This window comes from Chaetodon trifascialis, chromosome 14 (assembly GCF_039877785.1).
Source record: "Chaetodon trifascialis isolate fChaTrf1 chromosome 14, fChaTrf1.hap1, whole genome shotgun sequence".
In the NCBI taxonomy this organism is placed as follows: Eukaryota; Metazoa; Chordata; class Actinopteri; order Chaetodontiformes; family Chaetodontidae; genus Chaetodon; species Chaetodon trifascialis.
In genome coordinates this window covers 26717705-26745000 of record NC_092069.1, presented here as the reverse complement: position 1 = coordinate 26745000, position 27296 = coordinate 26717705, and the positions used below count along the sequence as shown (strand labels likewise).

The 27296-nt window shown below is 49.8% G+C and overlaps 1 protein-coding gene across 1 annotated transcript in view; it reads left to right on the top strand.

Annotated features, from left to right (window-relative positions):
- Nucleotides 1-27296, top strand: part of sptbn5 (spectrin, beta, non-erythrocytic 5) — a 39812-nt gene that overhangs the window by 4988 nt on the left and 7528 nt on the right. Inside the window, 61 exon segments of the mRNA XM_070978601.1 lie at nucleotides 1677-1844; nucleotides 2294-2410; nucleotides 2575-2732; nucleotides 2847-3075; nucleotides 5517-5603; nucleotides 5701-5808; nucleotides 6041-6125; nucleotides 6294-6427; nucleotides 6865-7085; nucleotides 7255-7393; nucleotides 7605-7739; nucleotides 7967-8055; nucleotides 8212-8365; nucleotides 8564-8767; nucleotides 8880-9086; nucleotides 9169-9232; nucleotides 9501-9721; nucleotides 9846-10058; nucleotides 10144-10296; nucleotides 10543-10673; nucleotides 10837-11088; nucleotides 11181-11256; nucleotides 11354-11565; nucleotides 11651-11900; nucleotides 11983-12122; nucleotides 12503-12602; nucleotides 12862-13032; nucleotides 13143-13307; nucleotides 13436-13525; nucleotides 13657-13793; nucleotides 14686-14872; nucleotides 16836-16945; nucleotides 17057-17147; nucleotides 17403-17519; nucleotides 17717-17874; nucleotides 18007-18139; nucleotides 18312-18457; nucleotides 18843-18957; nucleotides 19049-19159; nucleotides 19367-19546; nucleotides 19622-19825; nucleotides 19903-20052; nucleotides 20135-20239; nucleotides 20590-20778; nucleotides 20959-21114; nucleotides 21324-21515; nucleotides 22857-22952; nucleotides 23158-23279; nucleotides 23352-23466; nucleotides 23564-23677; nucleotides 23961-24082; nucleotides 24197-24359; nucleotides 24454-24642; nucleotides 24831-24908; nucleotides 25047-25219; nucleotides 25398-25488; nucleotides 25836-25982; nucleotides 26101-26238; nucleotides 26392-26559; nucleotides 26657-26745; nucleotides 27075-27261. Of these exon segments, the coding sequence (XP_070834702.1) occupies nucleotides 1677-1844; nucleotides 2294-2410; nucleotides 2575-2732; nucleotides 2847-3075; nucleotides 5517-5603; nucleotides 5701-5808; nucleotides 6041-6125; nucleotides 6294-6427; nucleotides 6865-7085; nucleotides 7255-7393; nucleotides 7605-7739; nucleotides 7967-8055; nucleotides 8212-8365; nucleotides 8564-8767; nucleotides 8880-9086; nucleotides 9169-9232; nucleotides 9501-9721; nucleotides 9846-10058; nucleotides 10144-10296; nucleotides 10543-10673; nucleotides 10837-11088; nucleotides 11181-11256; nucleotides 11354-11565; nucleotides 11651-11900; nucleotides 11983-12122; nucleotides 12503-12602; nucleotides 12862-13032; nucleotides 13143-13307; nucleotides 13436-13525; nucleotides 13657-13793; nucleotides 14686-14872; nucleotides 16836-16945; nucleotides 17057-17147; nucleotides 17403-17519; nucleotides 17717-17874; nucleotides 18007-18139; nucleotides 18312-18457; nucleotides 18843-18957; nucleotides 19049-19159; nucleotides 19367-19546; nucleotides 19622-19825; nucleotides 19903-20052; nucleotides 20135-20239; nucleotides 20590-20778; nucleotides 20959-21114; nucleotides 21324-21515; nucleotides 22857-22952; nucleotides 23158-23279; nucleotides 23352-23466; nucleotides 23564-23677; nucleotides 23961-24082; nucleotides 24197-24359; nucleotides 24454-24642; nucleotides 24831-24908; nucleotides 25047-25219; nucleotides 25398-25488; nucleotides 25836-25982; nucleotides 26101-26238; nucleotides 26392-26559; nucleotides 26657-26745; nucleotides 27075-27261 (8946 nt within the window).

Here is a 27296-nt window from a genome sequence, read left to right as displayed (position 1 = left end):
TAACGCGCATGTCGTTAATGGCGAACAGAGCCGTCAGTAAGCGATGATGGATGTGATGAACTCTGAGTGACTGTTTCGTTCAAGGCGACAGGAAATCAAACCAAAGTACTCCCACAAAAGGCTGTTCAGATAGCCCCACTTCCTGTTTCACAATTACTGGATAAACAACAATGAAGAAAACTGAGTTATCCTGCAGCTCAGTGTTACACCCGAACACATCACTCACATTGGCTTCAGTCTATTGAAGTGTAATGGTTCCCAGTGCTCCCACTAAAGCTCATGGAAATCCAGCAGGCATGGCTGCTAACACACAAACTATCAGTTACTGTACTGCACTTAGGCAGAAATTTGAGGTACTTGTACTTTACTTGAGTCTTTTCTCTTCATGCCACTTTACCCACTTTGCTGTGGAATCATGTGATGTTTGATCTTCTCTGATGTCTGATTGGCTGCTTTTCCTCTCATTGATCTGAATGTGTCTGTCATCATGTGGAGCTTTGGACCAAACAAACATGGTGGAGGCATCACTTTGGGCTCATTGTGACCACATTTCTCACTGTTTGCACAACGTTTCCAAACCAATCAATCGATGGAGGAAACGATCAGCAGATTGATCCAGAATGAAAGAAGTTTGTCTTATTGTTAGAATGATTTTAGCAACATTTTATGTTGTTTTGTGTTTTTTCTGGATATAAACCACATTCCAGTAATATTGTCGTTGTCATTCGTCTCAGCTGTCGATGTCTTTTTAAATGGTTGCAGTAAATCTGTCGGGTTGATGTCCGTCCAGTCGTCAACTGAAGAACATTTTCAAACGTTTGGCCTGAAATCAGGATCAAATTGAGCTCAGGTCATCCAACAGAGGAGAGAAAAGCAGCAAATGTCAGGGGATTCTTGAATTGGCAGGCTGGTCTGAGGACTGTAGAGTCTGTGATCATGGAACGAGGACATGGTGGACTTTTGGTCTCAGAGACGTCCTGATAAAGGAGCTGTAAACCCACTGAGGATCTGTCTAAAGGTACAAGCGTCTCCGAACAGTTCATTAGGTGGAGACATTCCTCATGTCTCCATTCCTCATGTCTCCACCTAACGAACTACTTGGAGCTGTCCGATGCTGCCTGACCTGTGGACAACAGGACGTCCTGAACCGGGCTGGACAGACGTTATGTAAGGCACTTCAGAGGAAGAAGCAGCGACTCTCAGGATGATTTAAGTTCACAGTGAACTTCCTGCAGTCACAGAGCTGTCAACATGTTTACATCTTGAAAACACTCGAGTTTGACTCATTGCTGTACCCTCTGTGTACTTCTACCACTCACACTGCACAGTATGCAGAGGTGGAAGAAGTATTCACATACTTCACTGAAGTTTCAGTGTATGAAAGTGAAAGTACTCCAGTACAGCTGAAGGTCATGTGTTTAGGTTCCTGTTTAAAGGTGCGTCCACAGCTTTTCAGCAGGTGATCATGTGACTCATCCCTCTTGCAGCGCTGGACGTCCTCGCTCTGCGCAGAGAGACATTTAAAGGTTATCTGAAGATGAAGTAGGAGGCAGATCCAATGAGATTCAGCTGAAAGTTACAGTTTTAGTACAAATTTCCTCGTCTTTAACTCACTAGTTTTGGGTGTGACACCAGAGTGAAAGGTGGTCTGTCATTCGCTGTCATCTCGTCTGCAGGAGAAGGTGCAGCTGACGGACGTTTACACGGAGCTGAAGACCGGAGTCGCTCTGATCCGTCTGCTGGAGCTCATCTCCAGAGAGACGCTGCCTCCGCCCAGCCGCCGCAAGCTAAGGGTCCACTGCCTGGAGAACAACAGCATCGCCATCAGCTTCCTCAAAACTAAGGTGACTCACCTGTCTGTCGTGCAGAGCCCTAAAAGCCCAGGTGACTCACCTGGCTCCTCCAGACTGACTGTTTTCAGTCTGTTTCTCATTTCACTGTGTGAAAACAGCAGAAACCTGCTGAGTGAGCAGCTGAGGTCTTTGGCTCTCATGACTTACGTCTGTGTTCAGTGCCTTGTGTTTGGCTCCACCTGGTGTTGATCTTCAGGCATTACAGCTCTTACTTTCACTCAAAGCCGAGCAGAGTGAGCAGGTGATTCTCTCCACTGAGCAGTGATCCAAAGTGCTCGTTAAGGCCAATTTATTTTGGATTTGTTTTGAAGCTCAACAGTTTGAGGTGATGGTTTTAGTCTTTTCGCAGCTGCTCCATAAACTGAGAATCTGGTCCTGACAGCGAGACTGTGAGCAGCAGGTCGAGCTCAAAACTAACCAATCGCTGTGTTTGCTGTCAGATTCGGGTGGATCTGATTGGTCCAGAGAATGTGGTTGACGGGGACCGTACGCTGATCCTGGGTCTGCTGTGGATCATCATCCTCAGGTTCCAGATTGGACCCATTAACCTGGAGGAGGTAACGAACCCGAAACCTTTATTTTCTTTCTAGTTCACTCGTGAAAATCTGAGACTTGAACTTCAAAAACTTCTTTTTGGAATAAAAGAAAACAAGTTGAAAGTCGACTCAGTCCAGCACGGCGTCGTCTGTCTTCCTGCTCCTTTCCTCTTTTCCTGTCACAGCCGGAGGGTGGAGCCAGTGTTGCCCGGCGCTCAGCGAAGGAGGCTCTGCTGATCTGGTGTCAGAGGAAAACAGCGGGTTACCATGGCGTCGACGTGCAGGACTTCTCATCCAGCTGGAGGGACGGCCTCGCCTTCAACGCCCTCATCCACGCACACCGGTAACACACACACACACACACACACACACACACACACACACACACACACACACACACACACACACACACACACACACAGGGTCCAATCTGCTCCGCCCTCTCTCTCCATCCCAGGCCTGACCTTTTTGACTACCGCCGTCTCCGTGGCGACAACCCCCGTCATAACCTGGGCCACGCCTTCTCTCTGGCGGATCGGGAGTTCGGCATCATGCAGCTACTGGAGGTGGAGGACATCGTGGTCCCTCATCCGGACGAGAAGTCCATCATGACCTACGTGTCCCTGTACTACCACTACTTCTCCAGGATGAAGCAGGGACAGACCATCCAGAAGAGACTCGCCAAGGTCTGAACCAGCACCAGAACCAGAACCAGCACCGGTCCATGAGATGGACTCTGTTTTTATGTGTTTGACAGATACAGCAGGCGGCTACATTTTTTGATTTTGTCCTCAATATTGTGGTTTTGATCAGGTGCTTACTGCGATGAGGGAGTGAAGGAGAATGATCAGCAGCAGTGGTAGCAGTAGTAGTAGTAGTAGTAGTAGTAGTAGTAGTAGTAGTTCTGTCATCAGACTCACAGACAGACTGTGGGTTTTGCCGCCCTCTGCAGGTGGCTTCAGGAGCTGCAGCAGCTGCCCTCTGTCTGCTTAGAACACACACAGTTTGTTCTACCTGCTGCTGAGCGTAGAACCCTTCCCTTCACCTGTTGGCTCACTCTCACACGGTGACTTCCTCTAATCCGTCACTTCCACCTCCTGCCTGTCACTCAGTGTGGATTACTGCTGGATTAGATTCAGGACTGACAGGAAGTCACCTTCTGACAGAGCTCCAGCACACAGGAGTGGAGTGGGCGGGGCTTCAGACTCTAAGCTGATCAGATCTGATCACACACTGAGACGCTGCTGGAGGCAGAAACCTTCACGGAGCTCACAGCTCCTGGACTAAACTCTGCAGACACACCTGACCTGCTGTTTGCACCTGTAGAGTGAGGAGAGGAGCCAGATGGAGGGTCTGATCTGAGTTCAGTCAGCTCGCAGCAAACTGTCAGGGGTCCACAGAGGACCGAGAGACCGTTGGATGCTGGTTTTTATTGCTGTTGTTAGACTCTAGTGACCTGTGTATGGTCATAAGCGGACATATCTGCTTTGTTTCAGAGCTTCATTGAGGCTTCAGAGCTGAAAACGTCTCTTCAGTCATCTGATCTGAAGTGACGGAGTGCAGACGATGTTTGTCGGAGCAAACGCAGCCGTCAGAGCGTCTCAGAAGATGCTGCTGCTGCTTTGTGAGGGTTTCAGGCGGCGCTTCTTGAACTCGGCCTCTCGGACTCTGATCTGGTTGTTTGACTCCACGCTGTCTGTCTTCTCCCATCAGTGTGTCTGTTTGTGGTGAAATTAGATCCTCAGAACATGATTTTAACGTCGGTGTGATGAAGTCAGCTGTAAGTTCTACTTCGTTAAACACTGATGTCACAGATTAATTAGCAACGACGTGTCGAAGTCGTTCTTCATCCACTCGCCTCTTAATGTTTGGTGATGTTTGGCGCTCGAGCAACATTGGCTGTTAAACCAGGTAAACCAGGTATGTCCCGGTCCAGTGATCTACCTGGGGTCACTTAATGATGGCTGACATGCGGCAGGTAGGTTCAGGTGTGTCGTAGGTTTGTGGGTGCACGTCTAGCAGCCTGCAAGGTTGTCTGCTGCTGGTGGTTCCAGGTGTGTACAGGTACCTTGTAGGTATGGTGCTTATGTGAAGAGGTTTGAGCCCGGGCTCAAAAAGGGAGTTGACACAGGTGAGCTTCAGGTGTGGATGCAGCTATACTGCATGCACCAGGTGTGTCCAGGTGCATTCCACGTATGTTAGAGCTTTCAACACAGAATCTGGAGATGGCAGGTGTACGAGGTGTGCTTTGAATGTGGTGAAGGTACCTGGGAGCAGTTACACTGAATGCAAAAGGTGTGTCCAGGTGTGTTCGGGGTATGTTGAGTTTGGAAAAAAAGCTTTTCAGGTGTAAACTAGTTTCAGGTGTGATCAAGGTTTCCAGAATCACCTCTGGTGATACACCTCCATTGTGTAATTTAAAGAAGAGCTACACCTGGTGTGTTCAAGGATATTTACAGTGATTTCCAGGTGTACCAGGTGTATGTTTACCTGTGTCTCATGTCCGCAGCACAGCAGGTGGGTCAAAGCTCTGTCCAGGTGTCTCCTTTGACTGACAGGTTTTACCTTCATTCGGTGTAAATGTACCGGTCGTGTCCAGGTGTGCTCCAGGTGTTTCAGGTTGTGCGGCTGGGTGGTGCGCTGTAGGTGTGCGTGTGCAGGGTTAACAGTATGTTGATGGGAGGAAGTCTGAGTGGTCAGTGGGTGAGGAGGCGGTACAGGAGGGAACCTTTCGTCAGATCCCACCACAAGGTTTGTTCTGTGTGTCTGCAGCTTCCTGTGCTGATGTTTACTGTGTTTGTCCTCAAAGTCACGCAGGTCTGAAACCTTTTCATGATCAGGAACCTCTGAAGTGACCTCTGAGGTTCCTCAGGGATCGATCCTCGATCCTCGATACAAACCCCACCGCCTCGTTCTCACAGCAACATTTTTATACTTAGAGCTGCAGCAATTAATTGACTAACAGAAAATTATCCACCAAGTCAGAGCAGCAGTCAAGACGGCGTCATGATGCACCTGAATCATCGTTCACCCTCGTTACGATACCAAAGTTTTGTGTTGCCACATGTTTGGTGTGAAGCGCTGACAGTCAGACTGGTGAAGACTTTTCCTCAAATGTTCTCCTCAGATCGTTGGGATGCTGATGGAGCTGGACGACATGAAGGCCCAGTACGAGAGACTGGTCTCAGATCTGCTTCACTGGATCAAAACCAAGGTCACAAAAACTACAAGTTTTGACGTTTGGATGTAAAGAAGAAGTTTGTCAGTGTGTCTGTGGACTGATTGATTATTGTCTGATTGATTGATTGAAGGTGGAGCAGCTGAACGACAGACGTTTCCCAAACTCTGTGAGGGAGATGCAGAAGCTGATGACGGCTTTCAAGTCCTACAGGACTGTGGAGAAACCTCCCAAATACCAGGTGAGACAGCAGCTGATGATCAGGAACCAGCTTCACCTGCTCGGCCTTCAGACGATCAGACGATCAGCATCGATCGTTTCTCGCTGATCACAAAACATCTGACTTCAGTCTGTTTCTATTTCTATTTCTAAGTATTTTATTAAATACTTATACTCAGTTTGGCTTGTGTATGTGTTCATTTTATATTTATAAAACAGTAATTTGGTCTCTTTTTGTCCGCCTCTGTCTTTAGGAGCGTGGTGTGATTGAAGCTCACCTGTTCAGCCTGAAGACTCAGCTGGCAGCCAACAACCAATGGGCTTACAGTCCTCCAGAGGGTATTTAACACACACACACACACACACACACACACACACACACACACACACACACACACACACACACACACACACACACACACACACACACACACACACACAGTTTGTTGTATTCTGTCGAACCCACTATGATGATGTCATGAATACTTCCACCTGTTCTGTCTGAAGGTAAAACCCTGAGGGACGTGGAGAAGAGCTGGGCTGTGCTGGAGAGAGCTGAACATGAGCGAGAGCGAGCCCTGCAGGGGGCGCTGCGTCACCTGGAGAACCTGGAGCAGCTCGCCCAGAAGTTTGGGAGGAAGGTAACAACGTCTGTCCAAAGCAGCACCGTTCAGAGCCAAGACGTCCCCAAACTGTCCCAAACCTCCAGATGTCCCATGAGTCTGTTTTCTGTCTCTCTCTCTCTCTCTCTCTCTCTCTCTCTCTCTCTCTGTGTCTCTTTGTCTCTCTCTCTGTCTGTCTGTCTGTCTGTCTCTCTCTCTCTCTCTCTCTCTCTCTCTCTCTCTCTCTCTGTGTCTCTCTGTCTCTCTCTCTCTCTGTCTCTCTCTCTCTCTGTGTCTCTCTGTCTCTCTCTCTCTCTGTCTCTCTCTGCCTCTCTCTCTCTCTGTGTCTCTCTGTCTCTCTCTCTCTTTCTCTCTCTCTGTCTCTCGTACAAGAAAAGTCCTGGGCTTGCCTCCATGTTGCTGCTTTAGCCTCTGAAGGTCAAACATGTAACCAGTCATTCACTCGTGTGTCTCAGGCAGCGCTGAGGGAGGGGTACCTGGAGGACACGCTGCGTCTGATCCGGAGGCAGGACGTCCGAGGTCTGTCCACCTTAGAGGAGGCCCAGGCGGCCGGCCGGCGCCTGGAGGCCCTGGCCACCGACGCCCTGGCCAGAGAGCCACGCTTCACCGCTCTGAGAGACATGGCCAAGACCATCGAGAAAGGAAACTACCACAGCAAGGAGCAGATAATCAGGAGGTGAGAGGGGCTCTGACAGCATGGTGGACGACGGCGCCCTCATCAGCACAGGAGGCCATTTGTGTGTTTATACTGCATGTACACATGTATCTCTGTATCTGTGTGTGTGTGTGTGTGTGTGTGTGTGTGTGTGTGTGTGTGTGTGTGTGTGTGTGTGTGTGTGTAAAAGAGAGGAGAGCATTAGTTGCCGATGGAGGGACCTGCTGCAGCAGCTCCAAGGCCAGAGGGGGCTGCTGGGAAATGTAGTAGAAAGTCTCAGTGTGCTCCGAGACATTGAGCTCGTCTCCCAGGAGCTGAAGGAGCTCCAGGTGAGTTGACTCAGGTGGTGACTGAAGAGGACGCTGAGCAGGAAGCTTCTTGTCAGCTTTTCAAACACTGTTCACGACCTCTGAGCCAATGAAACACTAATAAATCTGAAATAACTTAAATCAAGCAATATGTGATGAAGTTTCCCAGCGTGTCCTTCCTCCTCCTCCTCCTCCTCCTCCTCCTCCTCCTCCTCCTCCTCTCTGTGTCCAGTCCCAGGCCAGCTCCTCTGAACTGGGCAAACAGCTGACGGAGGTGGAGTCTCTCCTTCAGAAGCAGGACCTCCTGGAGGCTCAAATCTCAGCTCACGGTGAAACCATCGTCACCATCAGCAGGACGGCGCTAAAGGTACAACACTGATCATCACCACGCTGTACTAGTACACAGTACAGTTACTCAAGTTCTGTACTTGTACTTAACTGAAGTATTTCCATGTAGTTCTCCTTTGCTGTCTGAAAGTGGCCGTCCTGCATATTTGAATTTGGGACTTTTACTTGGATTTACTGAATAGATGTGAGTGCAGTCTTCACTTCCTGGTTGAGTTGTCCAATCATCTGTCTTCATCTTCCTCGCAGGTGAAAGTGAGAGACGCTCAGCAGATTCAGAGCAGAGTGAGAGCTCTCGACACTCAGTACAAATCTCTGGTGTCTCTCAGCAACGACAGGTTTTCTTCTCTTTTCACTTTTTCAGCTGCTGATCATTTACTGAACCACAGATCTGAATGTGTCACTCCTTTACACCTCCATCTGTCTTTCTCCATCCTTCCCTCTCCTCTCCTCTCCTCTCCTCTCCTCTCCTCTCCTCTCCTCTCCTCTGTCAGGAGGAGGCAGTTGGAGGCTCAGTTGCGGTTGTTTGAGTTCTTCTATGACTGTGAGGAGCTGGAGGCCTGGCTGTATGAGCGCTGGCTGAGGCTGCAGACTGCCGGACTGGGACGAGACCTCAGCCATATCCAGCTGACCCAGCACAAACACAAGGTGGGCCATGGGAGGGCGTCAGCACGCAATCGTCATCATCGTCACTCTTCCCTACAGAGGCTGCAAAAACACTACAAAACATCAAAGTCCCTCTTTGCTTATTTGATCTGTTTTTATCCTCGTCTGTGAAGTCAATAAAGGACACAGACAAATGAAAAGTCCGTCTGATCTGTGTTCGACCATCTGATTGGCCGTCAGGTTCTGGAGGCGGAGCTGCAGGCCCAGGAGTCTCTGTACCGAGGAGTTCTGGTTCGAGGTCAGGATCTGCTGTCCAAACAGGGTCCGGCCGGCCAGCGGGCCATCCAGAAGTGGATCAGCACCCTGAAGAAGCAGTGGAGTCACATGACCGACGAGGCGACAGGGCACCGCAAGAGGCTGCAGGCCGCCGCAACCATAAAACAGGTAGACACACAAACAGACAGGTAAAGAGACACGAACCAGGAAGAGGAAACAGCCAAAATGGACGAGGAAGAAAAAAGTTTAGATGCCTCAGCTCACTGCTTTCTCCGTTCAGTACTTTGCAGATGTGGCGGAGGCCAACTCCTGGCTGAGCGACAGAAAACCGCTGCTGACCACCGAGGATCATGGGAAGGACGAGCTGAGCACTGCGGCGTTGTTGCAGCGCCACCTGTGGCTGGAGAAGGAGATGGCGGCCTACGGCTCGGAGATAAAGAGGCTGTCAGAGCAGGCGAGGAGCGCCGCTCAGCTGACGGCGCTGACGGTACAGAACCTGACGGCGTAATAAAGTCTAAACCAATGAGAGACTGTCGACACGTTTCTAAACACTGGCTCTTCTTGTGAAGGCGGAGCCTCAGCAGAGTAAGATGATCCAATACAGCGAGTCCTCTGGAGAGGAGGAGGGGCCAGGTGTGGTGACATCATCACCACACAGTGCCAGGGGTGGGATGGGCTCTGGGAGCTCCGCCCCTCGGAGCGAGGACAGCAAGGCCAAGGTCCGCTTCAGATACATCAGAGGTACTGTCAGCTGCAGTGCATGATGGGAAAAGACACAGTCTAAACGTTAGCTTTTGTGTTTGTAAATGAACTCTAAGAAATAAGGTCAGTGAGAGGTCGACCACGTTGGTTTATTGTTCAGCCTGTTTTCCCTTTTCTTCAGCTTTTATAACACCAGCAGGAAAACGAGCTTCAGCTGGAGGAAACGCTGAAAAAGAAAAGATCTCCCGCTGAAATGCTGAATCTGACTTGACGTGATTTTCAGGGCCGGTGTCGTGGGATCGTAATGAGGTTGTAACCATCATCAGCTCTGAACAGGATGGAGATCGAGTTCTGGTCAGAGACGACCGAGGAAACCAGCAGCTCATCCCCAAAACCTACCTGACCCTGCTGCCAGCCGCCGTACGATCAGTAATCAATAACACTCATTAGATCAATGATCGATAAGTGAGTCCATCCTGTGAAGATGATTTCAGATCAATAAGAAATCATTGTCCGTACCTTCCTTCTTCCTCACTCTGCTCAGGCTCCTCCCCCAACCCCGCCCTCCTCCACCAATGGCGTCCCAGAGAGCCCGAGAAGGAAGCTGAGTCATCCGAGGCGCAGCCGCTCGATGCGGCGCGGCACGGCGGAGATCCAGACAACATGGCTGCCAGACCCGCAGTACCAGAGAGACACCGTGGAGAGCACGCAGGCCAGCCTGGACCGGGACTACAACGCCCTGCTCAGCCTGGTCAAGGTAACAGGGCACCATGGGAAATGTAGTTTGTGTGCAGATTAAAGTCTTTTCGATTTCACGGCAGCTCTTTGTTTTGTGTTTGCAGTCAAAGACGAGGAGTCTGGAAGAGACGCTGCGTCTGCATCGATTCTACAACAGCTGCCAGGAGTTCGAATCATGGATGGAGGACAAGGAGAACGTCCTGAACACCCTGAGCACCGACGGCGACAACCTGGGAGCGGTTCAGGCCAAATACGAGGTGAAGACCTGAACTTAAAGAGTTTGAGTCGCGTTGTTCCTGTTAGAGATCTCGCGTCTGTGTGTCGAGTGAGTCTGTGGTTAGCCTAGCTTACTGAATTTGAGCTCTGATGTATCTGAACCCTGAAGAAAGTGCGTAAAATGAAAAGACCAGCTGACATTTTTAACGAGGAAAACTCAAACCATGTGAACTCAGGTTGATGGTTCACACTGGTTACAAGCAGTATTGATGGACTTCCTGTTCCAGAACTTCCTGACTGAGCTGGTGAGTGGGCGTGGCCAGTTGGATGACATCATCAGAATGGCGGAGGAGCTGGTGAAGAGCCGACACAGTAAACAGAGAGAGATCCAGACCAGACAGAGGGCGGTTACCAGCAGGTACAAACCGACCCTGAAGCTCAGCTTCCTGGTCCAGATAACGATCAACCAACATCTGACACGAAGATCAGATCAATAATATATTAATGATCAGGCCAGGATCTCCCAGTCTGCACCAAACTGCCGTTGATGCCAGTCTGGTCTCCGTCCCTGGTCTCTGCAGGTGGGATCGGATCCAGAAGCTGAAGGACGAGAAATGCCACGAGCTGCTGAGCACAGCAGATGTGCAGTCCTTCCTGCAGAGCTGCGAGGAGGCCAAAGCTCAGCTGCAGGATCAGCTGTCCCGCCTCGACGCCGTGGACGTGGGCTGCAGCTCCTTCACCCTGCAGGCCGAAGAGAAGAACCAGGCTCAGGCCCTCAGAGACATCCAGGCCCTGGAGAGCAAGATCGCCTACCTGAAGAGCGTCGCCAAGATGTACGGGAGCTGTTTCCTGTTGTGATTTAAACACTTCAAAAGCTCAAGTTTTAACTTTATAGTCCTCAATGATGTCATTTCCTGTCTTACAGGAAGCAGGACTGCAGTCCAGCAGAGAGCGCAGCCATCTCAGAGGAGGTCCGGGGTCTTGAGGCTCTGCTGCATCAGGTTTGACTTCAGTTCATCATCACAGCCTGAACGTTAGCGACGTGTCGTCTGATCTCGCCTCTCGTTCACACTGTTCTCCTGCTCTGTTGTGGAGCAGCTGAAGCGTCAGGCCGCTGACAGGCAGCGACTGCTGGAGGAGGCGCGCAGGCTGCAGAGCTTCCAGAAGCAGGCCAAGGAGCTGCAGCGCTGGGCCGGCTCGGTCCGGGAGCGCCTCCTGCAGGAGGAGACGGCGACCGACGTGGCCTCCGCCGTCGCTCTGCTGGAGCAACACCAGGAGCTCCAGCTGGAGATGGAGGAGCAGAGGAGCAGGTAAGGACTGCTGGCTCCTCCCTGTGGGCTCAGTGTTTGGTAAGCAGAGAAATGATGAATCCAGTTTGTTTAAACTGTTTCTCAGGCTGAAGGAGACGGAGAGGCTGGGGAAGTCTCTCCAGAGGGGCTCGTCCAATGGGAAGACAGGGGGTGTTGACATTCAACAGACCCTGGATAATCTCAGTGCTGACTGGTCCAAGCTTGACAAGCTGTGGAAAAGTAGGAAGGAGCGTTTGGAGCAGGGGCTGGAGCTCCAGAGGCTGAACCAGGAAGGAGACTGGATCGAGGCGGCGCTGTCCGGACACGAAGCCCGACTGAGGGTCAGCGACATCGGGGTGAGGATCCGTTTTCCATCACTTGACTTCGATGTTTGGGACAACGGTTCGACGTGTTCTGATGATGTGTTTACTGATGCAGGACTCGGTGGACAGTGTCCACAGTCTGCTGGGCCGACAGGAGGAGCTGGAAGGTCTCCTGAAAGCTTTGGACCAGCGAGTCGACCATTTCACTGACCGCAGCCAAGAGCTCGTCAAACAGCAGCACTACGCTGCAAAACAGTAAGAGAGCAGCAGAAACCAGTTTGTGCCTCAGTTATGAGACCCGTGTGTGTAAAAACACAAATATCTGTTGGTGTGTCATCAGATACAGGATTCACCTGAGACTCAAAATATGTAAAAAAAACAAAACAAAACATGATAATCTAACAGATTCTAGTAAATCGTGTTCTGTGATTTGCATTACACCAGATGTTCATGTCTGAAAGAACACTCGTTTCATTAGTTTTTGCTTGTTTTACAGTATCTTATATTGTAAAACATGGCTGATAAATGGTGGTGGAGCTCCGTCATGTCGGCTTTATGAACACGATACCTACCGTTCAGTGTTAATAACCAACGTTGAGCAGGGATTTGTGTGTAACGCTGAGTTTATCTTTAAGCATCATGGAGAGGAGCAGGAGCATCCAGGCGGCCAACAGGAGGCTGAAGGAGGGCAGCGGGCAGAGGAGGAGTCTGCTGCTGGCCTCCAAGAAATATCAGGTATCACTATCATTTCTGTTGTTGTTGTTGTTCCTGTAAAGACTCTGATCTGTTTTCCACTTTTGTCCTGATGCCTCCAGTGACCGAGGACAAACCTCTAGATTAGCTCCAACACACAGACTCAGAATTGCTATAACTCAGACACTGTTTGTTCTTTAAGAGCAATTCCTGTGAGAAAAACCTCAAAATAATGTTGGACTTTCATATTTCATGTTAATTCAGTCATCAGTCCTTGGTTTCCTGGTGTTTGGTGTTGCAGGAGTTCCAGAGAGACTCAGACGAGCTGCTGCTGTGGATGGAGGAGAGGTTCAAGGTGGCGGAGGACGAGTCGTACCGCGACCCCACCAACATCCTCCGCAAGCTGAAGAGACACGAGGCGGCTGAGAGCGAAATGCAGGCTAACCAGGTCTGGCTGGACAGGCTGGTTCAGGTAATGGGCTGCTCACTGGTTCCCAGTCCAATGAAACGGTGAAGGAAAAACCGGCTTCGTTTCAATGAACTGTCGCAAACGCAGCTTACATCATGTCTGAATGTGTCCAGCTGGGGCAGGAGATGCTGGCTGAGGAGCACTACAACAGTCAGAGCATCAGGACGAAGTCGGCTCAGCTCAGCAGCGGCTGGAGGAGACTTCAGGACAAGATGGCTGACAGAGGGGACAAACTGAGACAGGCAGGACAGCAGGAGCAGCTGATGGAGCTGCTGCAGGTAAAAAACACTGAGTGGGAAACTGACTGAAGGATCAGCTGACTGAGAGACTCAGCTGTGTGTACATTAACCCAAAAATGACCAAGTGGCTGATGTATGCGCTAAAAAAAATCCCTCCTCCTCCTCAGGATGCCAAGCTGAAGATTGAAGCCATCCAGTGGATGCTGAACAACGCTGCCAAAGGTCACGACCTCCGCTCCAGCCGACAGCTCCTGAAGGTGAGCTCACTGAGGCCACAGAGCGGCGGCCATTTAAACAGGGCCCATGGTGGTCCAGTCCAGTTCAGTTGCATACAGCAGTTACTGTGGAGCCTGTTAGCCGTCAGTCACTGCTGTGTTTCTGTGTGAAGGAGCACCAGCAGCTGGAGCAGGAGGCCAAGGAGCTGGCGGAGAAGATCAACTCCATCGTCAGCAGGGCCAAACACCTGGCCTCCAACCACTTCGACTCTCAGAGGATCCTACAGGAGACCGATACTTACCTCACTCTGTGAGTCGACTCCACACTCTGCAGGTTCAGCAGCAGTTAAAGCTGCAGTTCACTGAGACTGGTTTTAGCCGCGCTAGCTCGAGGGGTGGCTCAGTCCACCACTCTGGTCCAAACCCACACATGTGGACAACTGTTGGATGGATGGTGTTGAAATTTTGAACAGACTGTAGAGTCCCCAGAGGATGAATCCTGATGTCATCTGACTTTTTCTCTGCTGCACCCTGAAGTTGACATTTATTGGTTTGGACATTCCATCTTTGATGATCCTCTGACTTTTCATCCAAGTCCAGCATCAGGCAGAAGCTAATGTGGCTAGCAGGCTAACAGCAGCAGTGCACCAAACATTGATTATACGTCATTCAATCATTTCACTGTAACACTGCATACAGTCACTAAACATCATTTCTTCAGTCAGAACAATAGCATATAAACAGTATTTCCTGAATTAGAGGGCAGTCCCACACAGTCTGGCTTCACCATCAGCTGTCGTTTGTGTTTAGTGCTAATTAGCATGCTAAACAGAGCTGTTAACATGGTGCACTTAGTACGAGTACACCTGGTTAGCGCAGATGCTAGCAAGGCTGCAATCTCTTAATTTTGTTTAAAATCTGGAACAGCTGATCGAGTATACGACAGTAAGAAATTCGGGTCCAACCTCCGTTTTTCAAAAGTTCTGGAACAAAAAAAATGGAATTATTTTTTGCATATATTACAACTTGGTTCCAGTTCTAATTATTCTACAGAGAGCTAATTTTACTTTATTTTAACTAAATCCTCTTTATCTTTGGTGAACAGTGAAAATGGGAAGAGGACAAAGGAAGGGAGATGATTTATGTCAGGTGTAGCGGGACCTGAAGCAGACGATGTTGATTCGATTAGCTTTGTGCTGCAGGTTCAAGTCTCTCCAGAAGCCTCTGGACCAGCGTCGAGCTCAGCTGGAGGCATCGGTGCTGCTCTTTGGGTTTTATCACGACGTGGATCTGGAGCTCAGCTGGATCTCCGAACACGTTCCAGCCTCTGGATCTACAGGATATGACAAGTCTCTGGCAGGAGCCCTCATCCTCATGCAGAAACACAAGGTACCGGCTGGATGACAGTTTATTGCTGTTAACTTTTCACCGTTTGTTCATCTAAACAGCTCAAATGGAGCTTCATAACGTGTTATTTTTTATTTTTTTTTATTTAACCTTTATTTAACCAGGTAAAAGACCCATTGAGATCGAGATCTCTTTTACAAGGGGGACCTGGCCAAGAGGTCACCAGCACACGTCACAATAAGTAACAGACAGGCAATAAACAATATGATAGAGCAGCCAATAACTAAGGTCAAAGGTTGACATTTAAAGTGCAGCAGTGGAAGTCACAATGACAATTTTAAAAACACAAGCACTGTTCCAAGGTCTCGCAATGTCTGTCAGTCAAGAGAGAGCGAAAGTTCTCCAATGGAATAAGCTCTGACATTTTTAAATCAGACTGGAGGGTATTCCATGCTGATGGGGCAGCAAATCTGAAAGCTCTTTTCCCCTGTTCAGTCCTGACACGGGGGACAATCAGATGAATGATATCACCAGAGCGTAAGGCGTAGCGGCTTTTAGTTCTTTGCAGAAGTGTACACAAGTACGTTGGAACTAGGCCAAGAAGAGCTTTATAAATGAGAGTCAACCAGTGTATGTACCGGCGGACACTCAGAGATGGCCATCCAGACTTGGCATAGAGTTCACAGTGATGGGTGAGTCTGCTACAGCCAGTGACAAACCTCAGCGCACAGTGATAGACGGTGTTCAAGGACTGTAGACATTTAGCTGAAGCTGTCATGTACAGAACATCACCATAATCAAGCAGAGGTAAAAAAGTTGCATAAGCAAGATATTTGCGAACTCGGAGAGAGAAGCAGGATTTGTTTCTTTAATAGAAACCAATTTTAATCCTGAGCTTGGTTACCAAACTAACAATATGCACTTTGAATGAAAGCTCATAATCAATAAGAAAACCCAAGTACTTGTAATTTGAGACAAGTTCAATGGGAACACCTCGTGAGGTTAAGATTGTGGGGATGTTCCCTGGTAAATCACCAGATCTAGAAAACACCATCAGTTGGGTTTTTTGTGCATTTAAAACTAATTTAAGATTTTGTAATCGAGATTGAACAACATTAAAAGCAGATTGTAAAAACTCAAGAGCCTGCACAATTGAGGGTGACCAACAATAGATGACAGTGTCATCTGCATAAAAATGGTAAGAGGCATTTGACAGGTTATCACATATTTTGTTTATATAAATAGAAAATAAAAGAGGCCCCAAGACTGAACCTTGGGGCACACCTTTGGAGACCTCAGAAAATGACGAGGTGGAACCAGCCATCTGAACACACTGGGTTCTATCAGACAAATAATTGGCAAACCACAAGGCTGTATTTTTAGACAGGCCAGTCTGATATAGCATGTTTATCAGTAAACCGTGATCTACTGTGTCAAATGCTTTTGACAAGTCAATAAAAAGTGCAACACAGTATTTCTTGCAGTCCAAAGCATAGTTAAAATCATTCAGAACCTTAAGAGTGGCTGTGACTGTGCTGTGTTGCTTTCTGAAACCAGATTGGAAAATTGATAAAATATTATTTGCTTCAAGAAAATCTTTGAGCTGATCACTGACCAGTCGTTCGAGGACAGAGGAGCACACAAAGTTTGGATATCGGACGATAATTATTTACATCTGAAGGTCCCCCCCCTTTTAACAGGGGAAGAACAAAAGCTGACTTCCAGATTTTTGGAATTTTACTAGTGGTAAAGCTCAAATTAAAAATGTGCGAAAGAGGCTCAGCAATGAAATCTGCAGACAATTTGAGAAAGAACGGGTCCAGTTTGTCAGGACCTGCTGCTTTTTTAGCGTCCAGTTTGGACAAAACTCTCTGCACATCAGAGGCAGACACAGGAGTAAAATAAAAACAATTTTCACTACTGTTAAGGTTCATCTCCTGATATATTAATTAACCTTTATAAATCAGAAGAGCAGCTATAACTGCTGGCGTGTGTGTTCACACAGGAGTTGCAGGCGGAAGTGACCGCCCACCGAAAACACCTAAACCATGTCCTGGAGAAGGGGCGGAACCTGGCCACATCCAGCAAATCAGAAGGAGAGGAAGTGCTCCAGAGGTGCCCTTTCGTCTGTCTTCAGGGTTGAATGTGTATTTTTCTTTTGTGTTTCTGGTCAGAACTTCTCCTTGATAAATGACTGTGTGTGTTCTGTCTGCCGTTTTTCTGCAGGTGCAGCCACCTGAGTGCAGAGTGGGAGGAGCTAGAGGAGGCCTGCAACAGGAGAACAGCTCACCTGAGCAAGGCCATCACCAGAGAACAGGTGAGCGGACAGAGACTGTGGTTATTGTTGGAATGGAATGGAATGGTTTTAAAAATAGTGGTGCAGCAGAGCGAATGTCAGCGTCAGACTGCGAGACACTAATATCATGTAGTTCACGTCATAACACGGCATGTCGTACTGCAGGTCCCTCACCTGCTGACCGAGAACGGTTGAACTGGTCTGCTGCTAGTGTAAATGTGACAAACTGTTTGTTTTGGAGCGTTTTGTGCTGAATGTCCTCTGAATGTGACCCAGCTGCTGTTGGACTGCTCTGAGCTGGAGGCCAGGCTGACCGAGACGCTCAGTCTGGTGAACACTGAAGATTACGGCAAAGACCAGTTGGCCACGCAGAGTCTCGTCACCAAACACCAGGTACAGCGCTCACCCCTGCAGGTCTGTTATTAACCGAAACAAAAGGGGCCGTGGATGGTTCCCTGTGGAACTCCAAGATCTTATTTTCCAAACTATGTCCACTATTTGTGAATATCTGTTTCAAGCTATTGAACTCACAGAGTGTATGATGGGAAAATGTGTCTCTGAACAGTATCCTGATAATTCCCTCACTGTAGGTGGTGGAGGGCCTGTTGGAGGTGCTGAAGGTGGAGGTGGAGCAGTTAGGAGACCAGGTGGAGCAGGCTGTTCAGAACTTCAGCCTGGAGGTGCTCAGCAGGCCCTACAGTCACCTCAGCAGCCTGAACCAGCAGCTGCAGCACCAGGCTGCTCTCAGGTCAGATACTCATGCTGCTGTTAGGTCACGCTGCAGACTCTGACACAAACACTCTCAGAAGACATCCCTCTCTGCTGCTGCAGTGTCGTCCTCTGGATTCACCTGTCTGTGTTCCTGTGTGTCTCCTGTCAGGGGTCAGAGGTTAAAGGAAGTCCTCCATCTCCACGAGTTCAGACGAGAGTCCTCAGAGTTGGAGGACTGGATGAACCAGCAGAGACAGACAGCAGAGTCTCAGGATCTGGGCAACAACTACCAACACGTTCAGGTATCGTCTGTTCTGATCTCAGATCAGTCACACAGGCTGATCTCACTGCCTGACTCTGCCTCATTGTCCGTGTCTGCTGATAAATGGCAGTGGAAAATATCAGACATGTTTGAAAAGTGTTGCTGTTTCAGAGTTGACTGTGAGGACTTTCTGTGTGTGATGGACGTTTCAGTTGCTCCGGGGGAAGTTTGAAGGTTTCCTGAAGCAGCTGGAGGTCGGAGAGGAGAGGCTGCAGAGCTGCAGCGACCTGGCTGCCGGACTGATCGGCAGCAAACATCCACAGAGCTCCATGATCAGAGAGACTCTGCAGGAGCTCAGGTACCCACAGACAAAGAGACAGACAGACAGAGAGACAGACAGAGAGAGAGAGACTCTGCAGGGCTCAGGTACCCACAGACAAAGAGACAGACAGAGAGACAGACGGACAGAGAGACAGACAGAGAGAGAGAGAGACTCTGCAGGAGCTCAGGTACCCACAGACAAAGAGACAGACAGACAGACAGAGAGACAGACAGAGAGAGAGAGACTCTGCAGGGCTCAGGTACCCACAGACAAAGAGACAGACAGACAGAGAGACAGACAGAGAGAGAGAGACTCTGCAGGGCTCAGGTACCCACAGACAGACGGACAGAGAGAGAGACAGGCAGACAGACAGATTTCATTCATCCCCTATCCTGTCTTCTTTTTCTGATGTCGTTTGCAGTGCACGCTGGGAGGATTTGAAAGGCGTGGCCAGGGAGCGTCAGGATCAGCTGCAGAGAGCCGAGGAATGTCACCGCTTTTACCGAGACCTGAGTGACACGCTGACTCTCATCCAGGTGCAGAATCTGCTGCATCGCATCCATCCATCAATACTGTACCTACACGCTGAGGTCAGACCCTGAAAATCTCTCTCCTCTCCCTCCGTAGGAGCGACTGAAGAGCATCCCTGATGATGTGGCGAAGGATTTGCAAGGAGTGGTGTCACAGCTAAGGAGACATGAAGCTCTGCTGCACGAGCTGGCCGCCATGGAGCAGCAGGTAGGAGGACGTTTGGAGAAGACAACTGCCTAAAAAAGGAACAGACTGATACAGAGCATGTCAAAGTAAAACCGGTTACTGGGCTTTTATTGTGAAATTGAAAATGACCAGAGCAGTTTCCTCCGGTCAGCCTTCACACTCCTGTGAAGATGCTCATGGTCGATTGCTCGCTTTCGTTGGCGGTGATGTATTTTTTGTGTGTCGCAGTTGCAGGAACAGCTGGATGCCGTCAACTCCATCCTGGACGTCTGCACGCCTCAGCTCAAGCTCCGCCTTGAGGAGGTGCAGCAGGAAGTGGTGGAGTGGTGGGAGGAGCTCCGACGCCACGCAGAGCAGAGGCAGGAGGAGCTAAAGCTGGCGTGCCAGAGATACCTGTTCCTGAACACGGTGAGGACAGACGGACGGACAAACGAAATATTAAACGTAAATCAGATCTTACCCATGTGTCTTTGCGCTCTCCAGGTGCAGGATTACTCCCTGTGGTGCAGCCAGCTTATTGGCGCGATGGCTGCCGAGGAGAGCATCAGCGACGTGGCGACCGCCGCCCTCCAGCTGGCCCAGCACCAGCAGCTGTGGGCCGAGATGGAAGCCAGACAGGAGACGTACCGGCAGGCTGTGGACATGGGAGAGGAGCTGCAGACGCAGGACAGGACCAACAGGAGGGAGGTGAGGAGGAGCCGTCAGGTGTTACTGGTGCCGTCTGGAGTCAGAGGTGTTTCACTGTGTCTCTGTGCTTCTTCCAGGTGTCGGAGAAGCTGAAGGCCTTGCAGGCGGAGCGACACAAACTAGAGGAGCAGTGGAGCAAGAAGCAAAGCTGGTTGGAAACGGTTCACCTGGAGCAGGTGTTCTACAGAGACATTAACAGCATGGACAAAACGTCCAGCTCACAGGAGGTACAAACCGTTCTTTGTTCGTCCAGCAGAGGAACTGAGAAACGTCTCCTTCAGTGTGTGATGAGCTGTGAAATCTCCACAGATTCTTCTGCAGAGCAGCGCTTTGGGAAACACCGTCGACGAGACTGAGGGTCTGATCAAACGCCACGAAGCTTTCGAGAAGCTGCTCAGCTCGCAGGAGGACAAGGTCTGCTCTGCTTCTGTCTTCATCTGTGTCACTGCACTGCAATTCAGGCCTGCAGCTGACCGTTACTTTCAACATCAGGGCATTTTTCATTTCATCAGTTAACCTGTTAATCTCAAAATGATCAAAGAAATAGTAAAAGATGGTCAATCTTAACTTCCCAGAGTCAAAGGTGATGCTGTCAGATGGTTTGGACTTCAACTGTTTTGAATTAACTGATAATTTGGATACTTTCATGGTTGAATGATTATTGATGAGTAAATTGAAGCTTTAGGCTGACGTCATGACCTTTGACCTTTGAGGCGAGGCGCTGCTGCGTTCGTTCACGCCTTCCCTCCCTCTGTCCGGTGCAGCTGTCGTCTCTGAAGGAGCTGGCCAAGCAGCTGAAGAAGCAGCTGAGCCGAGAGAAGAGCGGACGGGTCCAAACCAAACTCAAGGCCCTCCTCCAGCGGCGTGATAGGATCAAAGACCTGTCCATCAAACGCAGGGAGGAGCTGGAGCTGTCCAGGATGCTGTGTGTCTTCACCCGGGACGTTGATGAGGTGACGACCAACCAGAGATTTTCCATCTGTGTGACAGTGTTGTCAAGAATGTCTTTAGTTTTTGTCTGTAAATGAAAAAGCATGACGCTGAAGAACAGCAGCTTTACATCAGCTTCAGTGTGAGAAGCTTTCTCCGTGAAGCCGTTTCCTGTTTTAAGCCGTCACCCGTCTGTCTGTCAGGCCGAGGCGTGGGTGTCTGAGCGGATGCAGAAGATGGCGGAGGACGGAAAAGCCGACCTGAGCGACCTGCAGGCCAAGATGAAGCTTCTCCAGAAACATCAGGTGTTTGAGGCCGAGATCCTGGCTCACAGCAAGATCATCAGCTCTGTGCTGCTGGTAAGATGAGACATGAGCGTGAAGAGACGAGGAATGAGGCAGTCACATGAGACAAAGACGTCAGGCGACACACAAAAACACTTTGAGCTTTATGCTGATGCTGACATATACACCATATATATATATATACACCAACGAGGCGTGAAGCTCATCAGACGAAGCCTCTCAAATGTCGTGGTACAGACCGTCTTCTTGTCCTGTGCCTCCAGGCTGGCCAGGAGCTGCTCTCCTTTCACCACCCGAGGTCCAAGGAGGTGAAGAGGAGTGCAGCCACCCTGGAACTCCACTGGGAGGAGCTGAAGAAGGCCATGGCCACCCGAGGGAAAGCTCTGGAAGATAACCGAGACTTCCTGGAGTTCCTGCAGAAGGTCGAAGAGGTGGAGGCCTGGATCAGACACAAGGTAGGAGACGGAGAGATGGATGCTGTGTCTCCAGTGTGTCTGCAGTGTGTCTGTAGGGTTTACAGTGCGTTTACAGTGTGTCTGCAGTGTTTGCAGTATGTTTACAGTGTGTCTGTAGTGTTTACAGTGTGTCTGCAGTGTGTCTGTAGGGTTTACAGTGTGTCTGCAGTGTGTCTGTAGGGTTTACAGTGCGTTTACAGTGTGTCTGCAGTGTTTACAGTGTGTTTACAGTGTGTCTGCAGTGTGTTCACAGTGTGTTTACAGTGTATCTGCAGTGTGTTCAGTGTGTCTGCAGTGTGTTCACAGTGTGTCTGCAGTGTGTTCAGTGTGTTCACAGTGTATCTGCAGTGTGTTTACAGTGTATCTGCAGTGTGTTTACAGTGTGTCTGCAGTGTGTTTACAGTGTGTCTGCAGTGTGTTCACAGTGTGTCTGCAGTGTGTTTACAGTGTATCTGCAGTATGTTCACAGTGTGTTTACAGTGTATCTGCAGTGTGTTCACAGTGTGTCTGCAGTGTGTTTACAGTGTATCTGCAGTATGCTCACAGTGTGTTTACAGTGTATCTGCAGTGTGTTCACAGTGTGTCTGCAGTGTGTTTACAGTGTATCTGCAGTATGCTCACAGTGTGTTTACAGTGTATCTGCAGTGTGTTCACAGTGTGTCTGCAGTGTGTTTACAGTGTATCTGCAGTGTGTTCACAGTGTGTCTGCAGTGTGTTTACAGTGTATCTGCAGTGTGTTCACAGTGTGTCTGCAGTGTGTTTACAGTGTATCTGCAGTGTGTTCACAGTGTGTCTGCAGTGTATCTGCAGTGTGTTCACAGTGTGTCTGCAGTGTGTTCACAGTGTGTCTGCAGTGTGTTTACAGTGTATCTGCAGTGTGTTCACAGTGTGTCTGCAGTGTATCTGCAGTGTGTTTACAGTGTGTCTGCAGTGTGTTTACAGTGTGTTCACGGTTTGTCTGCAGTGTGTTTACAGTGTATCTGTAGTGTGTTCACAGTGTGTCTGCAGTGTGTTTACAGTGTGTCTGCAGTGTGTTTACAGTGTGTTCACGGTTTGTCTGCAGTTTGTTTACAGTGTATCTGTAGTGTGTTCACAGTGTGTCTGCAGTGTGTTTACAGTGTGTCTGCAGTGTGTTTACAGTGTGTCTGCAGTGTGTTTACAGTGTGTTCACAGTTTGTCTGCAGTGTGTTTACAGTGTATCTGCAGTGTGTTCACAGTGTGTCTGCAGTGTGTTTACAGTGTGTCTGCAGTGTGTTCACAGTGTGTTTACAGTGTGTCTGCAGTGTGTTTACAGTGTGTTTACAGTGTCTAATGTCTGTCTCTGACCCGTCTCTGTTGCAGGAGGTGATGATCAATGTTGGAGACGTCGGGAAGGATTATGAACATGGAGTTCAGCTGCTGAAGAAGCTCAGCGAGTTCAGAGGAAGTGGAGACGGGGTGAGGAAGCAGTGTGGTGGCCTCGTGTTTGTCCTGTAACTGAGCCTTGCATGTTTGATTCCCACATGTGTCGATCAGCTCATGTTTACGTGTACCTGACTGCACCCTTCCATGTTCATTAGTTAGCTCGAGAGAGTAGGACGATGGAGTTGGATGCCGTAGTTCACTGCAGCATAAATACACTGAGGGTACGTTTATTCTGCAGGATGTGACGGTGGATGACGCTCACATCACAGCCATCAACAGACTTGCAGCCAAACTGGAGAAGAGACGAGGTGCTGATGAACTGGTCACTGTTAGACAGAGGAGACAGCAGCTCAATGACAGGTAACGCTCACTCTTCGTCTCACGTCTGTGGACTCTCGCCTCGTTTTACACTGAATGTTTTGTCTCGTCCAGGTGGAGCAAGGTTCATGGAGATCTGAACAATTACAAGAAGAAGCTGGAGGGGGCGCTGGTGGTCCACGCGTTCATCAGAGAGCTGGAGGAGGTTAGAGACAGAGCCAACGAGAAGGTCAGTCATCTCATGCCACCTTCAAACTACACGTCAGATCTACTGCTGGCCTTATGTATGGGACGATGCTGCCATGGTCCGTCCTCTGTCTCCGCAGATGCTGCTGCTGCAGGATCAGGACTGTGGTTTTGATGTGGACAGCGTGGAGAACCTGATCAGACGCCATGATGAAACAGAGAGAGAGGCTGGGCTCATCCAGGAGAGGTCAAAGGTGAGTCCGACAGCTGTTTCAACATCAAACACAAGACTTCTAAGGAAGCGCTGTGGTCCTAAACCCTGGAGATGAACTGAACTTCACTCATGTAATCTTGTTCCAAGTGAGTCTACGTCCTCAGATTCCTCTAGAGGTCTCTGTCCCGGCATATTTAACGCATGCAGCAGTAGGACTGATGTGAGGGGACACTGCAGAGGCTGATTGAGCAGCGCTCAGTGCAGCAGGGACAGAGACGTAGAGCTGGTAGTCATGGACAAGCCTCCCTCTCTCTACTGCTCAGGCCCTGGAGAAGGAGGTCTCCTATCGCCTGAAGGCTCGACCAGTGATGATGGACAAGCTGAAGGACAAACAGAAGGAGGTCCAGAAAGCTGTGAAGACTCTGGACAAGGAGGTGGATCTCAGGTGAGAGGGATTTTACTTTATCAGCAGTAAAATAATCAGTAACAGCTAAAATCTTTGACCTTCTGAAGCTTCTTAAGACATGAAACGGTGATCAGAGCTCGTTGAAACGTTTAGGAAGGAGAAGCTGCACGAGGCGCGCCAGCTGCAGCAGTTCAAAGCCAACCAGCGCCTCCTGCTGGACTGGAGCGTCAAACAGAGCAGCGAGATGGCAGAGCAAGGCCTTCCTAAGACCAGATCTGAGGCCGAGCGGCTCATCGTTGAGCATCAGGACTGGAAGGTAAGAGTTCAGAGTCCTGGCTGTGTGTGTTGGAGTACTTCTACTTCACTTGGTTAATACAGGAGATCAGAAACGATCTTTGCTGTTTGTGCAGAAGGAGATCGACGCCCGAGCTGAGCGCACCGATTCTGTTCGAGACTTTGGTCTGGATCTGATCCGGTCGGGTCACAGTTCAAAGGCAGAGATCCAGAAGGCCCTGAACCAGCTGGAGGAAGCCAAATCCGGACTGGACCGAGTCTGGCTGAACCGCAACACGACCCTGGAGCAGGCCCGAAGCCTGCAGGTGATGATCTCAGGTTCCCTTTAGAAGGAAAGAGGGTGTCAAATACATTTGAATATAGATTTAAAGCTGCACTTTTCTGCACTGTGCATGACTACAATGAACTGACCTGTTTCCATCAGACCTGCAGTTACATTAAGCATCTCACTCACATTCAAAGCACCAAATCAACCAAGCTCTCCGTCCTGCAGGTCTTCCTGGTCTCTGTAGAGCAGTGTGAGAGCTGGCTCAGCAACAAGGAGGCCTTCCTGTCCAATCAGGACCTCGGGGTAAGGAGCACCTGTCTGCATCAGGCTGCTGATGTGGACAAATCAGAGTGGAGACACTTAAACTTTGTGCAAATTCCCAATTATGCAAACCGGCTGAATCCCAGCTGAGCAGCAGCCTTTGCTCTTGTGTGGGTGCAGAGCTCAGTGACGGAGGTGGAGGCTCTGCAGAGGAAGCAGGGTCAGTTTGAGGAGGCTCTGGAGGCTCAGGTGGACCAGCTGGATGAGGTGGAGAAACTGGCCCAGAAGATGATCCAGCAGAAGCACTACGACTCCGACAACATCAGAGCCAAGAGCGGAGCGCTCGCCGCCAGGTGTTGACATCATCACTGACATCATCAGACCCCTGTTCTCATCACTTAAAAAAACGCTTCAAAGGACATGTTTCTGATCACCTGCCTGTCTGTCTGTCTGTCTGTCTGTCTGTCTGTCTGTCTGTCTGTCTGTCTGTCTGTCTGTCTGTCTGTCTGTCTGTCTGTCACCTGTCTGTAGGCTGAGCCAGGTGCAGCAGCAGAGCACATCTCGTCACAAAGCTCTTGATCGATCACTGCAGCTGCAGCAGTTCTTGTCCAGCAGCTACGAGGTACTGGACTGGACTATTCCAGACTGTACTGGACTAAACTCTTCCAATTGCTATCACAGGCTATGCTAGCTCTGCCGTCTCTGTCCTGATTGGTTCACATAGTCTGCAATTAATGTGAGAACACGTCCACACTTATGAGGAGGTCATGTGACCTGAAACCACCACAGATATCAGATTAGAAAGAGCGTCTTTGGAGCAAAGTGGAGTAAACTGGCTTATAAGTGCTAACTCACCTTCACTGTGTCAGCAGGACTTTAGTTTGATGTTTCTGCAGATTAAAACGTTTGACATGTTAAATTTGTCAGTATGCTGATGCAGGTTGTGTAGTAAATGTGTGTGTTTTCCAGTTGTCTGTGTGGCTGAACGAGCGTAACGCCGTGGCGTTGGATGAGAGCTGGAGGGAACCAACCAACCTTCAGGCCAAAGTGCTGAAACACCAGAGCTTCGAGGCGGAGATCCTCGCTAACCGCTACCGAGTGGACGCAGTGGCCAAGGTGGAGTGTGTGTGTGTGTGTGTGTGTGTGTGTGTGTGTGTGTGTGTGTGTGTGTGTGTGAGAGAGAGCAGACAGGAAGTGCGTTTGACCTGAGTGATGATGTCACGTCTCTGTGCAGGAAGGAGAGAAGCTGACGGCCGAGTCTCAATCAGCTGAAGCGAAGGTTCGACCTCGACTCAGAGAGCTGAGTGACAGCTGGGACGCTCTGATCCACAACTGTAAGGAGAAGAAAACCAGACTGCAGGAGGCCTACCAGGTACATACACACGCACGCACGCACACACGCACACACACACACACACACACACACACACACACACACACACACACACACACACACACACAGTGTCAAAAAGTGAAACCGTGGCCCTGACAACATTCAAACGTTACGCTGTGTGCTTTTGTTCAGGCACTGCAGTTCCAGCGTTCATTGGATGACATGGAGCAGTGGGTGGAGTCAGTGGAGAGGGAGCTGGCCAATGAGGACTGTGGACGTGACCTGCCGTCCATCAACAGGCTGCTGAAGGCTCTGCAGTGTCTGGAGGAGGAAGTGGACGGACACCGAGACAGAATCCAGGTACAGCGTCCGCCAACCACTTCACTGCTCAAGGACGAGGTGTCCAAAGGTCTGAATCTCCAGCTGCTGGACAGAAATGTCACGTTTCATTGAACAGGGTCTGGTGGAAACGGCGAAGAGCTTCCACTCGCAGGGAAACTTCCTGGCTGAGGAGATCCAGATCCGAGTGGCTCACACCATCAACAGGTCTGATGAGTTTCTGTGAACAGCGAGGACATTCAGCAGGGCGTAGATCACTGTGCAAGATTTATTTCACAAGTCTGCCTCTGCACGTTCTGCACGTTCTGCACACTCTGCACGTTCTGCACGTTCTGCACACTCTGCACGCTCTGCACACTCTGCACGTTCTGCACGTTCTGCATGTTCTGCACACTCTGCACGTTCTTCGTTCAAGGGTTCCATCCACAAGAGCAGATATGTTTAGACCCTGTCACCCTGTATCATTGCTGTCCTCTGTAAATACGACGTTTGCACTCCGGCTGTGTGTGAACGTCTGATGTTCTCTCCTCTGGCAGCTACAACAGCCTGTCGGAGCCCCTGCAGAGGCGGAGGGAAACGCTGGAGGCCTGGCAGGTTCTGTTCCAGTTCTACAGAGACCTGGAGGAGGAGGCGGCCTGGCTGAGCGACAGACTGCCCTCCATCGCTGCTGAAGACTGGGGGAGCTCCCTGAGCAGCGCCCAGCAGCTGCTGCACAAACACCAGGTGCTCACAGAGTGACTGATCAGGCCCACGGATGA